We start from the raw sequence: 15,446 nt of genomic DNA, 5'->3' as shown, positions 1-15,446 counted from the left end.
TGGGGAAGAGGTGGCCAAGGTGAAGGCCAAGGTGAATGGGAAAACTGCCCTTTGTTCCGGAGAGAGCTAACTCTCCTCTAGTCTTCTAGTTCTTTCTCCATGTGTCTCCTAAAAACGAACTGGTATCGAAATAACACAGTCTTATCGTTCTTTCTTCTAGGTCATCTTAAACGTCCCAAATCTTTGCCATTACCTGATGCTGCTGATAAAATCAGGATGGCTTTAAACTCAGTAAGTGGTTAATTATTACCTTCCCAGACTTCTCTTTGTTTCCTTATCCCCACTGTGATTTTCCAAAGTGTGTGCTGGGCGGCATTTTAAGCCCTGGCTGCAGGGACAGCGAGTGCTCTGTGGATGCTGGTCACGGCGCTCTCTCAGGTAGGGTGCGTGGGAGCGGGTTAGGGTGCAGACACACCACAGCTGCTCCCGCGGAGAGCGCCCCAAAGCTGTCGGGTGGGTGTAAGGTATGTGCACTGCTCAAACCTGGGCCTCTTCTCTTCCTGCCCTGCGGGTGAGTTTCAGGGTGAGCAGTCGGGACAGCCAGGGGCAGAAGGGTGCTGGGAGGGAGTAAGTCCCAGGGGAGAACAGGTGTGTGGGGCATCACCAGCCGGCAGACCCCTGCGCAGCCCGGTGTCCCTGGGGGAGGCCGTGATGGAATGTAGCACTGGGCTGACTGTCCCTCGCCCTGGATGCTCCCCAGCCCCGCAACAACTCTGGAGACAAATGCAGTATCTTTGTTCCCCATTATATCTCACTGGTTCATCTTATCCCTGCGAATGGGTGCATGCAATACAGAGTTGTGGTCAATAACCAATATTTTCCATATCTTGTATCTGGAAAAGAGCCCTTTTGTTTTTCCTTCTTTAGCAGTTGCTGGTTTTTAATTTTCACTGGTTCCATTTTAAATTGCATATCCCCTGCACAGGGCTTCGCCGGGACAGACCGCCGTGCCTGCCACAACCTTTCCTGGGTGGGACAGCATGTTCTTAGATGCTTCCGATAGAGACCAAACCCATGTGCTCTTTTTCTTTTGGCCTTTGGTGCCCCATTTAGATTAGAGATTACACTGTTTCCCTTTCTGTCCACTGCTCTGGTTCAGAGTTACAATCTTTGCACTTCTGAAGGAGAGCATCGGTGACTTATTAAGCAGAGGTTAACTCTGGCCGACGGCACTTGGCTCATTCCGGTATAATCTCGCTTCCCTGGAGGCCCCCCCTTTAAAATGCTAAGCATTGCGTTGCCTCGGCTCAGAATACCGGCCCTGTCCTGAGACCACGGTCAACAAGAAGCAGGAGAAATGAATGAATGAGTGGGAGGAAGTTTGAGGGGCCCTCAGATAGGAGGGCAAATGTGGCCTCCCCACATGGCCCCGCCAGTGGGTGATTGGGGAGGGCGGAAGCAGGGGACATGCAGGCTGGCCGGCGGGGGTCTTGCAGGGGCAGCCAGAGAAGGCAGTGTTTAAGTGGGCAGAGGGCGAGGAGAAGGGTGTTCAAGGAGATGGATGAGGCAGGAATAAAAGCTGTAGCTGGGGCAGCACCTTCCATGTCGTGTGCGCAGGGACCTGGCGGCTCCCTGCAGAGGCGCTCGTGCCTTGGGAGGATGCTCCTCGCAGCAGGACTGAGCTGCAAACCCTTTACATGTCCCGTAGTAAATGGTGACACGTCTCCTAAGGGAGGAGGAGGTAGAAAAGGAGCTTTTAGAATAACATGTATAGTGTGAACCTTCAGGTAAATTTTTTAACCTCTATCACTCAACGTTCTTCTCTGCAAAATGGGTCCACGAGTCACGCCTGCACCTTCGTAGGGGTGTGGTCGGGTCTCCAGGAGGCGGCGAGTGCAGACGCCTGGCGGCCCCTCGACCATTACCTTTCTCGCTATAATCTCCATCTCAGGTTTGGGTGTCAACCGCTGCCCAGACTTCCACACATTTTTTTCTTTAAATTTTTTAAAAAATTTTTTTAGTAAATCTCAGTGTTGACCATTTACTTTCTCTTTATTTCAAAAAATGATCAGTGAACGAACAAATGCAAAAACCGTTGGCAATTAATTGAAAGTTCTGGTTTAGTCAGTCTGGGTAAGTTCAGAGAAGAATGCAGCAGCTTTTCGGCCCCTTGTCTAAGTGTGACGGACGCGCGCCTAACCTTGCGGGTAACCGGGGTTTTATATCATGCACCTTCTCTGTCATTGTTTAGGGGTCACCGCCAGGAGTTGGACCTTACTACGAAAACCATGGATACCAGCCTGAAAGCCTCTATCCCCCGCGGCCCGCCACGGTCCCCAGCGCCTACCCGGTGTATCTGGTCCCGTACTACCCATCCGAGGGGCCCCAGTCCACCCCGAGGGGGCTGACGCACACTTCGACACCCACCAGCCGCGTGCAGCCCAAGTCCCCATCGGGGACGGCGTGCACTGCAAGTAGGACCCTTTTGCGTTTCTTTCCTACAACAGAACCGGCGCTGGGGTCTGTCTTCTCCAGGGGGCTCTGTCCTCTGTCGCTGATTGCCCTCCTCCCTCTGCCGGGGCTGGTCCCATGCTCTCCCCCTCTCCCTCGATGTCCCAGCTTTCACCCTCTTGCCTCCTGCCTGGGGCCCTTGGAGAGCTGCCAGGCTGCAAAGCCCTTCCTTCACTTTCCTTAACTCTCCTGGGCCAGCTTGGCCCGTACCACCCAGGGTGGTCTTCCAAGCCGGGCCTCTCTGCCCTGTTCTTACCGGCGTGGCTTGTCAGTGCGTCATCCTGAGTGAATGGTAAGCTCCGATGCGGGAGTCACCTACCCACCCTTTCTCTGTGGCGTGGTTCCCTGGACCCAGCAAGTCACGCTTAAGGTGCTGGATGAGGGCGGCTTGGCGCTCAGCGAAGGAAGTGGCTGGTGTGGTTGGCACTCGGAAGGATGTCTGGGCTTTAAGGGTCTCGTGGACAGAGCAGAGTGGGCGTAGAGCGGTGAGGACTCCAAGCACTGATCCCTCCAATGCCACGTGCTTCTAACTCTTGCTCATCTTCTTTCTTCTTGCAGTCCTCCCAGCTTTTTAAAAAATTTTTTTAATTGTTATTTTTTCCCAGCTTTTTTTTTAAGATTTTATTTACTTATTTATTTATTATTATTATTTTTAATATTTTATTGATTTATTTGACAGAGAGAGAGAGCAAGAGAGGGGACACAAGCAGGGGGAGTGGGAGAGGGAGAAGCAGGCTCCCCGCTGAGCAGGGAGCCTGATGTGGGGCTCGACCCCAGGACCCCGGGATCACGACCTGAGCGGAAGGCAGATGCTCAACGACTGAGCCACCCAGGTGCCCCTAAAGATTTTATTTATTTGAGAGAGAAAGAGAGAGAGCAGGAGCGGGGGCGGGGGGGAGGGTGCAGATGGAGAAGCAGATCCCCGCTGAGCAGAGAGCCCAACGGTGGGGCTCGATCCCAGGACCCCGGGATCACGACCTGAGCCGCCCAGGTGCCCCGCCCCTCCCGGCTTTTAGTGCCAGCCAGTGCGAGTGCTGAGAACTGCCAGGTACCAGCCAGTCGGAGTACTGGTGGCTAAACAATTAACGTTTTTGCTGACGATGTTTTCTCTATTTTGCAAGCGTGCATGTACACGCAGGGTGCACATTTAAAGAGTAATGATAAAGTGAATTTCCACGTGCCCCCAGCACATCATAAAGCATGGAAAGGAGTCCCTAACACCTGTGTTGCTAGAAGCCCCGGCGTGCCCCTCCCCAGACCCCGCAGGAAGCCCCGGCGTGCCCCTCCCCAGACCCCGCAGCCCTGAGCCAGCGCTGTCCCCCTTCTTCCCGCCTGACGCTGGCCTCCGCGTCCCTCACCCTTTGCAAACGGCTCTTGGTCCGTCCTTCTCCCCGTCAGCGTCTACTCTTGTTTATTCCCTCCTCCACCCGTTCCTGTCTGATCAGGGAAGTCCTGGTCTCGCGCTTTTGTCTCTGGTGGCAGCTGGGGAGGCTGAGACCAGTGGTTCTTAATCGGGCGTGATTTTGGCCCCCAGGGATCTTGAGAGTATCTGGAGACAGTTTGGGTTTGTTATAACTGGGGAGAGGCTGCGACTCTGGGTGGGTGCCTGGGATGCTGGTGACACCTATGTGCCCAGGACGGCGTCCCACAACTGGACACCTGGCCGAGAAGTCAGTAGTGCCCCGCCCCGGGGTCCTGATCTGAGGTCGTCGTGGGGGTTGGGAGGAAGCCAGGGTCAAGAGAGTTCAGGAACCCCGGACAGTGGTATCTGCCTCCCCCCAAAAAAGGGCTGTGGTCCGAAACCAAGGGTCCCCTCTAGAGGTTGGCACGTCCAAAGGGTGGACTTCATACGAGTGACCGTCCAACCCAGGCGGACAAGATGAGCCCACTTGCCTGACGCCTGCATCTCCACTTTCCCGGGGAAAAGCCTGGTGATGGCAAGCAGTCGGACGGGAACCTATCAATCCCTCATCAGTGACTTCATAAGGGAAGAGCACCAGCCTATGGTTCTACATGATAAAACCGGCCTTTCAACTCAAAAATTGCTTAGCGAACTTATCTTGCTATTTTATTTTTTTAAAGATTTTATTTATTTTATGTAACAGAGAGAGAGAGAGGGAGAGCGCACAAGCAGGGGGAGCGGCAGGCTTCCCGCAGAGCAGGGAGCCCGATGCGGGGCTCGATCCCAGGACCCTGGGATCATGACCTGAGCCGAAGGCAGATGCTTAACCGACTGAGCCACCCAGGTGCCCCTAGAATTTTATTTCTGGGTAGGGAATGAGGTAAGGGTCTTTCTATGTTTTCACATCAGAAAATAGCAAACTACATAAACAGTGAATTCAGTAAGAAATGCTTTTCCTGCTAATTAGAAATATTACTTCAGTAGCATATTAAATTCCTATATATATCTGAATGTTTCTGGACTCTGTCTGGTTCCATTTCTGTGTGAGTACGTTCCGGGGTTTTTATTCAGGTTTTTTTTTTATTAAAATGTTTTATTTATTTATTCATGAGAGTCGGAGAGTGAGAGAGGCAGAGGCAGAGGCAGAAGGAGAAGTAGGCTCCCCGCCGAGCAGGGAGCCCGATGCGGGACTCGATCCCAGGACCCTGGGATCATGACCTGAGCCGAGGGCAGACGCTTAACCAACTGAGCCACCCAGGCGCCCCTTACCTTGCTACTTTAAAAACCATTTTATTGACTTACACAGAAACATGTACATTTTATAAGTTTAATGTTTGGCCTTGGAAGTATTTTTTTTTAATTAATAGACTATTTTTTAGAGTAGTTTTTGGCTTACAGAAAAATTGAATACCAAGTTCCCATATACCCCTTCTTTCACCTCCAAGTTTTTCCCATCATCTTGCCTTAGTGTGCTACACTGTACTAAGTCCATAGTTTTATTAGGATCACGCCCTTTTTGTTGTATATTCTGTAGCTTTTGACCAATGTATAATGACATGTCCATCATTACAAAAATACAGAAGAGTTTCAGTGCCTTCAAAATCCCCCGTGCCCCGCCCACTCGTCCCCGTCTTGTTCCCCCAGCACTTGGCAACCGCTGATCTTCTGTCTCCGTAGTTCTGCCTTTTTTCACAGTGTCATGTATCTGGAATCATGCAGTACGTAGCCTTGTCAGAGCCTTGATAGTGTTTTGCAAGTTACTTAAATAGCACAAATCCAGAAGAACCCATCAGGAGTGCAAGGGCCATCCAGGGACTCCCTGAATCTATTTGCTAGAGCACCAGCCCTCAGTGCTTCACACTGAGTCCCCACGCATACACATCTTCACGTCTGGGGTTTGGAGAACTGAAGGTCAACAGTCTGTGATGCAGGTGGTTGGCCCTGGACATGGTAGGGCTGAATCAACCACAGACGAAATTGGTAATGATGAAGGCACATGAATAGTATGTTGTAGTTAAACGCAACAGTGGTGCAGTTGTCAACCAGACAACTGATTGCAAGATGCCTGCCCACCAAAAGTAGGATCGGGGGTTCCCGCTGCCTGCGTGCTCCTCGCAGGAGCTGGGCGGATTGCCATACGCTCGGCGAGAGGTTCAGAATACTTCATTTAATAGCTCTTAGCTCACCAGGCATGTTATTTTATGCTACAACAGGAAGCCCCCCCCCGCCACAGGAAGAAATCGTTCTTGGCTAATGAGTCAAATTGGGCATTTGGAATTTCCCCTGAGTTTCCTCTGCCACTCCGCCCTGCCCAGCCCTGAGACATAATCACTGTAGGCCCAGTTCTGATCACGTGGCTCGGTGGCCCGTGGCTCTCCTCAGACCGGTGGCCTCCCCCGTGAGCCTGCTAGGACTGCAGATTCACACCTCCCCTTCCCCAGCAGACTCTGAATTCCCGGTGATGAGGGCCAGGAAACGGGGCGGGGGGGGTCCCCGGCCTCCCCCACACTCCGGGACACCTAGCTGGCTGTCCTCCTGTAAACTGAGGGGGTGGGAGGGTCTATGAATGCCCCCCCCCCCCGCCTCTCCCCGATTCCTCTGAGGAAAGCTTGCACCTGCGTAGGAACTGCTGGGCGTGGTGTGCTTGGCGCTTGCTAGGCTTTTGGTTTACACGCTGACCAGCAATGACCTGTCGGCTTGTTTTAACTGGAGAACGTTGGTGACCTTCTCCAAATGACTTTATTCTTAGCTGCGATGTGAGCCCAGTGCTTGCTGCTCCTGCCTCAAACCAAAGGGCGGATGTCAGCCCTGCCCGGTGGAACATTCCACAGGGACGGGATTGGTCTAGCTCTGCCCTCTCCAGTAGGGCAGCCCCCGGCCACAGGGGGCTGCTGAGCATCTGAATTTACATAACTATGAATAAAAGACTTTAATAAATTTCATGATAAGTGACTGAAGTGCAAAAAGCCTCACGTGGCTAATGGCTGTCGATGGGACGCTGCGGGTCTGCGTCATCCGTTCCCTAAACTGTCTCGGGTAAGACCGTTTACTCTGCCTTGAGCACCACCACCAGGGAGGTGACAGTCGGGGACGTTATTGTTTCCCATGCTAGTGATCACCAAAACAAGGCATTTTTCCTCTTTCAGGCAGTTTTTTACATGAATCATTTATTTGACTATTCTTTTTTTTTTTTTTTAAGGTTTTATTTATTTGACAGAGAGAGACACAGTGAGAGAGGGATCACAAGCAGGGGGAGTGGGAGAGGGAGGAGCAGGCTCCCCGCAGAGCAGGGAGCCCGATGCGGGGCTCGGTCCCAGGACCCCGGGATCATGACCGGAGCCGAAGGCAGACAACGACTGAGACAGCCAGGCACCTCCTTATTTGACTATTCTAAGACCATACTTTTTTTTTTTTTAAGAGTTATTTATTTATTTATTGGGGGTGGGGAGCCCAATGCAGGGGTTGATCTCACAACCCTGAGATCGTGACCTGAGCCAAAACCCAGAGTCGGGTGGTTCACCGACTGAGCCACCCAGGCGCCCCAAGACCATGCTTTTTATTTATTTATTTATTATTTATTTATTTATTTTTAAAGATTTTATTTATTTATTTGACAGAGAGAGAGAGAGAGAGCAGGAACACAAGCAGGGGGAGTGGGAGAGGGAGAAGCAGGCTTCCCGCGGAGCAGGGAGCCCGATGCGGGACTCGATCCCAGGACCCTGGGATCATGACCTGAGCCGAAGGCAGACGCCTAACCGACTGAGCCACCCAGGCGCCCCAAGACCATCCTTTTTAAAACTTAAGTATAGGTCGCTTCATATCGTGGCTTCCTGCTTTTGTGCTCTAAAAAACTGAGTGCTGTGGGAGAGGTAAGACCTCCCCAGATATGTTCTTAAAATCGCAAGTCTCAATAAGTGTCTACGAAGTTATTGCTTGATATGCTGTCCTCTAAAAGTAGTGGGTAAAATTTGAGAGTGTAACTTCTAAGAAACTCTGCGACTCCATTGTGCCCCCCTCTTTCCCCAGAGGCCAAGAAAGTGCTGTGCATCACGGTCTCCCTGGGGGCCGTCCTGGCAGGAGCCGTGGTGGCCGCCGTCCTGCTCTGGAAGTTCAGTAAGTGTCACAGGGGGGCCCAGTCTTCCCGATGTGCCTGCTTTCCGTGGGTGGACCTCCAGCCCTTCCTGCAGTTTCTCTCCCCCAACCAGCTGTCTTGTCTTTCCTTCTCTTTGGTGATGGGGACACATGAGTAACCATTCTCGTCCGATCGCATTGTCCGGGTGGTTATGAGCGACTCTTGTGCTGTGAGTGGAGTACTGACCCGCTCCGACTACATCCAGTGCTTTGGGGCGCTGGGCACTGCCCGGCACCGGGGAAGCACGGACTCCCTGCCTTGGGGCCACACCTGTCCCCGAATCTCAGTGTGCCACATCACCTGCTAGGTGCTGGGGCGTGCCGTCCTGTGCCAGCTCGTGAGCCACAGCCAGCCTTTTCCGTCAGCCCGGGGCAGTGCACACTCAGGCTTTGATGGGGCACAGATTCACTGTGGCAGAGGGGACGTGGGCCGCTGTCCGAGTCCAAGGCCACGGGCCCCTCCCACTCGATGCACCGGGGGCTACTTCGCTGCTGACTGCCGGCCCTGTTCGCTTTGCTGTCGGTGGTGGCAGGGACACATCTGCTCCTTACTGAAATAAACGGGGGAAAGGTTCTTCTCTCCTGTTGCTTGGGGCCCGGAGAGTGGACTCCGGAACTCGTGGCGGGTACGTGAGGTTTTCTTGGCGTCTCGGGCTGACGGGGTCTCCCTCCTGTCTCTCTGCAAGTGGAGAACAAATGCTTGGTGGCCGGGGTAGAGTGCGGCTCCTCGGGAACCTGCATCAGCCCCTCTCACTGGTGCGACGGGGTCCTGCACTGCCCCAGCGGGGAGGATGAGAACCGATGCGGTAAGTCAAGGCACCCTGTGCACCTGCGGAGGCCACCAGTCTGCCCTGGTGCCCAGCCTGCGGCCCGTACCCGGCGTGGTGGCCAGCCCTGTGTCCGGCGTGGCCGCCCAGTAGGTCACCGAACCGCGACCTGGAGGCTGCGCCTTTGGTCTAACCCCAGATGAGGAGCCAGGCTCAGAGAGGGTGCGCTCCTGGCCCAGCATCACACAGCGATGGGAGGGAGGCGGCGGGGCTGGGGCCGCTCGGACGGTGCGCTCCCGAGCGGAGTTGGGAGTGCGCTCTGCTCTGTATGTTCAGAGCCAGCTCGCCTTTAACGTGATGTGTAGGTCTTGTCACAGAGCAGGCACCTGGCTCTGGCTTTTCATTATTTCCTGTTAATTGTTAGGAGTGATTTCAAGGGTGGTGAAGTGGATGTCCTGGAAATGGTGCCTGAGCAGGCGGGGTGCCCATATCCACTGGCGGCCACCCCCAGCGTGACCCTGACCCCGGGGTGGGACCTGTTTCCCAGTCGCCTCCGTGTCGTGCGGGTGGGCGGACCCGGAGGGGCCAGCCTCGTCCGCCGTGCATTTAACTGACCCCCACCCCTGCTGTGGAGCTGGCCCATTTCTCCTGACGAGCTTTTAGTTTGTCCTCCCGCAGAACGTGTTAACCAACCAGCCTGGCCGGACGCGCGGGGCCGTGGCCGTGGTGCTGTGGGACTGCGCCCCCGAGTCCTGCTTCCTGCTGCACGCTCTGACGTGCTTAGCGGAGAGCCTCTTGTTTTCAAACAAACAGGCAATTCAAAATTGCAGCATCAGAGGGATCACCAGGAATACCACGAGCAGCTTTCCTCTTCTCCCCTCGGGTTTCTCCTAACTCCTCAGGGTTTCATTTAAACACGGGCGGGGCCCTGGCGGGCGGAGGATGGATGCAGGTCCCCTTTCTTGTCCTGCACCATCCCCTGTGGGGTGCTGCCCTGCACGCCCTCCCCGCCCGGTCCCAGCTCTGTGCGGCCCTTGGGGTCACCTGTGTCCGAAGTGGATGCCACTGTGTCCCGCGATCTGCGCCCGCGTCCCAGGGGCTGTCTGCACTTGGCAGTGACCCACTCGAGCCTTAAACTTTCAACACAGCGCCTTGCCTGTGTGTTGGTGATGATGTGTTTGTCACCATCCCTTAAGTAGGGGGTGTCGAGGCTCGTAGTGCGTGGTTAAGCTATCATGCGTGATGGCTTTTGTGTTTTCATACATGTGCACGCATGTGTGCAAGGAGAAACTCGAGCAAGACAAACTTGTTCTGTTCCCTGCAGACTGTCCCCTCCCTCCCCCTCTTCTTAATGTTTAAGTTGTGTTTATTTAAATACTTTGAGTTAATATCCTCAAATAGATCAAAATCAGGAAGTACCAAAGGATGTACAGGGAAAACTTCTCCCCCACTGCGCTCACACACACACACACACACACACACACACACACACACGCCCATTCACCAGCCAATCACGCTTCTTTCTCAGGGGCAACAAATACACGTTTCTTGCTTCTCCTTCTGGAGAGTTTTTAAGTGCGAAAGCAAAGACGTGTGTGCGTATTTCCTACTGTCCTCATCGCTCAATGCTCACTGCCCAGCTGACCGCACAGGTCTTGGTGACACATCCTGGGGACCCTTTGTGGTTGGGACAGGAGCCCCCGCTTTCCCGTGGGGGCACACCCCATGCTCCGGTGTATGGCTCCAGAGCCCTGGGCGTCCTCTCTTCTCGATGGACAACACGCGTGTTCCAACCGTAGGAGCGCATCGGTCGGGAACACCCCCAGAAGTAGAACTGCGGGGTCCGGAGCATTTGCACATTTGTAATTTGGTAGACCCACCTGAATTGGGGATTGTAGAATTTCCACATCAGTTATTTATATAAAACAAGATAGATGAACACGGCATTGTGTATGTATTCTGTATCAGATCAGAACACACATTTGATGTGCTTTTAATTTGTCCACCTGTCGAGCGGAAATTATTCTCAGTGAAATGCACATCTTCTGACGATAAAGAGCATCACCCGTCCCGTGGATAAAGTTCAAGTATATGTGGAGGGCTTTCTTTTCCTAAGAGTATGTGCGTATATGTGTGTGGGGGGGTGTATGTATATATATATGTGGAACGTATGCACATCGTTAAGATTAGTTTACTTTCTACATCTGTTGCCATGGTTTCGGTGACCGCTCAATGTCACAGGAGAAACTGAAGGGCGGCTCGGGGTGACCCAGTGAGCACACGGTTTTGTACACTTGAGCCTGGCTGAGAGGGAAGACCTCAGGTGTTCTCACCACAGAGGAAAGTGGTAGCTGTGTGAGGCGACGGGTAGGTCACCCAGCCTGATCGATCGTGGCACCCACTTCACAGCGTGTGCGTGCCTCCGAATGCCAGGTCATAACCCTTAAGTATATACCGTTGTTCTTGGTCAGTTGTACCTCAGTAAAGCCGAAAAAATTCCCAAGACTTAAAAAAAGAGAAGAACTTGAGCTTGAGACCATCTCCAGCTCTCCTGTCATGTTCTCCTAGTTGGCATTTTTTTTAAGTTTTTTATTTAAATTCCAGTTAGTGAATGTACAGTGGAATATTGGTTTGAGGTGTGCAACAGAGAGATGCAACCCATGCTCATCACAGCATGTGCCCTCCTGACTCCCCATCACCTCTCCTAGTTACATTTGACCGCAGAGACACGGAAGGGAAAAAAAGTCTCTAAAATGACCGTAAATCAAGAGGGCAATGTCTCCTTTACTTTCTGCTGTGCTGCAGCGTCTGTTTTATTTTTAATTTTGGAATTATATTTAATTCCAGTGACTTTTTAAAAAATCTAATGAACTTTATTTTTCAGCAGGGGTGAGTGTATAGAAGATTAAGCAGATAGTACGGACTTCCCGTGTCCCCTCCCCACCCCCACACCTGCCGCATGTTTAACACCTTGCGTTGGTAGGGGGCTTTCATTTTAATTGATGAGCCAGTGATTAATACATTCTTCTTTTTTTTTTTTTTTAAGATTTTATTTATTTATTTGAGAGAGAGAGAATGAGAGACAGAGAGCATGAGAGAAAGGAGGGTCAGAGGGAGAAGCAGACTCCCTGCCGAGCAGGGAGCCCGATGTGGGACTCGATCCCGGGACCCCAGGATCATGACCTGAGCCGAAGGTAGTTGCTTAACCAACTGAGCCACCCAGGCACCCCCAATACATTCTTCTTAATGGAAGTTCTTAGTTCATACTAGGGTTCTTTCTTGGCGTATGGACAAATGTACAATGTATTTACATTTGGACAGTGGGTTTGAATAAATGCATCATGACCCATATCCACCGTTACGGTATCATACAGAGCATTTCCATTGCTCTGAAAACCATCTGTGCTCTGCCTATTCACCCCTTCCTCCCCTGGCCCCTGGCAACCACCAATGTTTTTACTGTCTCCATAGTTGTGCTCTTTCCAGAATGTCACGTGTTGGAATCATATACCTTGTAGCCTTTTCAGATTGGTTTCTGTCACTTAGTGACAAGCACTTAAGCTTCCTCCCTGGCTTTTCCTGGCTTGATGGCTCATTTTTTTTAGCACCAAATAATATTCTGTTGTCTGGATGGAGCACAGTGTGTCTATCCACTCATGTAGCACGTGGCTAGCTTGCACATGGGGTTTGGGATCACTCGTCCCGGAAGCATCAGGAAATAATCAGACCACGGCTGTTCATTTCACAGGGAATGAGCCTGGAGGTGTCGGTCAGAAGGTCAAGGGAGCTGTGGCCACAGAACGGGGGATGGGGGTGGGGAGAATGAGGTCTGTGATAACCAGGTCCTCATTTTATATTTTACATCCCGTGTATCCACCCCCCCCCCAGACCTCTGAGCACGGTTTCACATGCTTTTAGGCTTTGCATAAGTGACACCGTGTGGAACACAGCATTCAGCAGCGTGCCCTCACGCTGTTTTCAAGGTCGTTTGTTAGTGCCTGACTGGTCAATCCTCAAGCCACATGGGATCCCGCTCTGTGGCTGTGCCCCTCTGCACGCAGCCACCCACTCAAGGAAAATTCTCAGGATTCTGGATTGTGGGAAAAGGCACTGGAATAGAGAGAGGCTTGAACTACGTCTGTAATGTTTCATTTCTTTAAACAAAAGAGTTGAGGTCGTTTGGGCAAAGCGTTGCTGGATTTAGAGGTAGAGCCGGGCACCAGGGCACTTGGCACATCTTGGGGTGCTTTGCCAGGATCCAGGGTGTTGGGCAAGAGGGGTCAGTTTGTTGTTCAAAATGATTGTTTAAAGATCATTTTTAAAAAACCCTTTACCTTATTCATTTACTTAAAAAAAAAACATTAGCTTTTTCAAGGTATAATTCACATACCATAAAATTCACCCTCCAGAATATAAAATTTGGTGGTTTTTACACGTCCGCGAGTAAGTGCGGCCATCCCCACGTCAGTTTTGGAATACTTTCATCACCTGCTAAGGGAACCCTGAGCGGTCCCCCACTTGTCCCTCCTCCTGCCCCCAGCCCCACCCCAGGCCCCAAGCAACCACTCATCTACCCTCTGTTGCTGTGGATTTCCTACTTGGGGCAGTTCATAGAAACAGGGGCGTACACGGGTTGTAGCATGGGCCAGCGCTTGGCTCCTTCCAAGGCTGGATGATGTTCCGTGGTAGAGATGGACCACACTGTGTTCGTTCATCCGCTGGACGGTCGCTTAGGTTTTCTCACCCTCTGGCTATTGGGAATAGTTCTGTTGAACATCTGCAGGCGAGTCCTTGGCTGGTCACCTGCTGTCAGTTCTTTGGGGTAACGAGCACTTGAGGGCCCGGGAGGGATAGAGCAGGGACACCCCCTCGGGTGTGATCAGTGCCTAGGGAACAGGGGACCCAATGCGGTCACCTCCGAGCCTTTGTGTCGAGGGCTGGGAGGGCTCGGGTGGTGTTAGGACAGCCTCCCGAAACTCACAGAGCCTCTCCCCTACTGCAGTTCGCCTCTACGGCCCGAACTTCATCCTCCAAGTGTACTCGGCCCAGAGGAAGTCCTGGCACCCAGTGTGTCAGGACGACTGGAATGACAGCTACGGGAGGGCCGCGTGCCAGGACATGGGCTACCGGTGAGTGTGGTCCCAGCCGCAGAGACGCAGGAAAGATCCTCTCCGCCCCTCCCTGGACATGCCAGCACACCGATGCTGGGGACAGTGGTCTCCTGCCCGGAGCTGGTCGGGGAAACCAGCAGGTGCCTCGCCACACCCCCCCAACCCCCCGGCATCCAGTGATCAAGACTCACTGCCGCCTCCTGGGCCTCCATCCACACCCGGTTACTCGGGGATGGCCGGTGCTGCAGCCACAAGGTCCAAGGTGCCATCTGAGGGCCTTGGTGGCTCTTTTGTCCCAGAGCCTCTGGCAGCGTTGAAGCCTCACCTCCCCAGCCGCCCTGGGTGGGACCTGGGTGGAGCCAGGCGGGGGCGGGGCCAGAGGGAACAGATCGTCCTTGACCTTCACTGTATGCACGCTTGGGGGAGGCCCCAAGCTTTTGAACGGGAGAGAAGTGACATCAGATTTATATGGAAGAGAATTCAGTCCTGCATGGGGCCATGGGGAGGGTGGAAGAGGCAGGAGGGCCCCTCCCAGGGATTCCCAGATGGGGGTTCACCAGAGCATCCCTTGAGTGCATGGCAGCCGTCTGACCCCATGGGGTAAGGCTGTGTGATCTTATTGCCACCACCTCTTCCTTGGGGTGTCCCCATATGACTTCTGTGCAATACTAAGGGGTTCTCCATATGCCAGTTTTTTAAATTAATTACTGCTTAATAAGAAACTTGGCATCTTAGCTGGTAAAATATTTCCAAATGCCATCCTCAAATTGCAATTGAATGACATAGTGAGGCCCCCGTCACAGTTCAGGACCTTATGGGATTTTATAGCTGGGGGTGTTTTAACTTAAGTTACATCTACTCACACATCCCTATTCTCATGGTTTCTTTATCCGAACCCAAACCAGATTAGAAAAAGACCAACCGGGAGCTTTTACCCAACACTTCTGGGTTATTGTGGGGAAAGATGGTTCTAACACAACCTCACTTGATTAGAACTTGTGATTTTGTTTTCCAAATGCTAAGGTGTTCCTCTTAATCCGAACACTGTGCAAGAGAAGTATGATGATATCACAGGATTTGCAATTGCTTATAACGAAGACATTGTTCTAATTAACATTTTCTGCCTCTTTTAGGAATAGTTTTTATTCTAGCCAAGGAATTGTGGATGACAGCGGAGCCACCAGCTTTATGAAGCTGAACATAAGTGCTGGCAGTCTGAATCTCTATAAGAAACTGTACCACAGGTATTCGGTGACTTCTTTTTTCCTTTAAGAAAATTTGTAATGAGAGCGAGTAGGAGACACCATGGAGAAATCACGGTGCCAAGGCTGATTTCTCTGAGCCGTAATTCTGGGTATCGATGACTTTCTCATTGGGAGGAGATTGGACTCTAAGCGGGGCTGGTTGTTCTGGGTTCATTCTTGGGAAGCAGCTAAGGGTTACTGGCCATTTTGTTTATGCTCTTGATGGCATTGGATAACATTGTAAAATGGAGAGTCCTCCTTGCTGCTTTTCTATTCTTTTTTTTTTTTTTAAGATTTTATTTATTTGAGTGAGAGAGAGCAAGCATAAGCGGGGGGGGGG

The 15,446-nt window shown here is 52.3% G+C and overlaps 1 protein-coding gene across 1 annotated transcript in view; it reads left to right on the top strand.

The window, feature by feature from the left end:
• Nucleotides 1-215: 215 nt before the first annotated feature.
• TMPRSS2 (transmembrane serine protease 2) overlaps nt 216-15,446 on the top strand; it is a 25,105-nt gene continuing 9,874 nt past the window's right edge. The window contains exons 1-6 of the mRNA XM_035028851.1: nt 216-231; nt 2,192-2,414; nt 7,880-7,966; nt 8,671-8,790; nt 13,754-13,880; nt 14,996-15,106. Coding sequence (XP_034884742.1) covers nt 217-231; nt 2,192-2,414; nt 7,880-7,966; nt 8,671-8,790; nt 13,754-13,880; nt 14,996-15,106 — 683 coding nt within the window. The 5' untranslated portion in view covers nt 216. The remainder of the gene's footprint in view (nt 232-2,191; nt 2,415-7,879; nt 7,967-8,670; nt 8,791-13,753; nt 13,881-14,995; nt 15,107-15,446) is intronic.

This window comes from Mirounga leonina, unplaced genomic scaffold (assembly GCF_011800145.1).
Source record: "Mirounga leonina isolate KUSES-001 unplaced genomic scaffold, KU_Mleo_1.0 Mir_205, whole genome shotgun sequence".
Lineage (NCBI taxonomy): Eukaryota > Metazoa > Chordata > Mammalia > Carnivora > Phocidae > Mirounga > Mirounga leonina.
The sequence above is the reverse complement of the archived record's forward strand: the minus strand, read 5'-3'. Positions and strand labels throughout refer to the sequence as shown.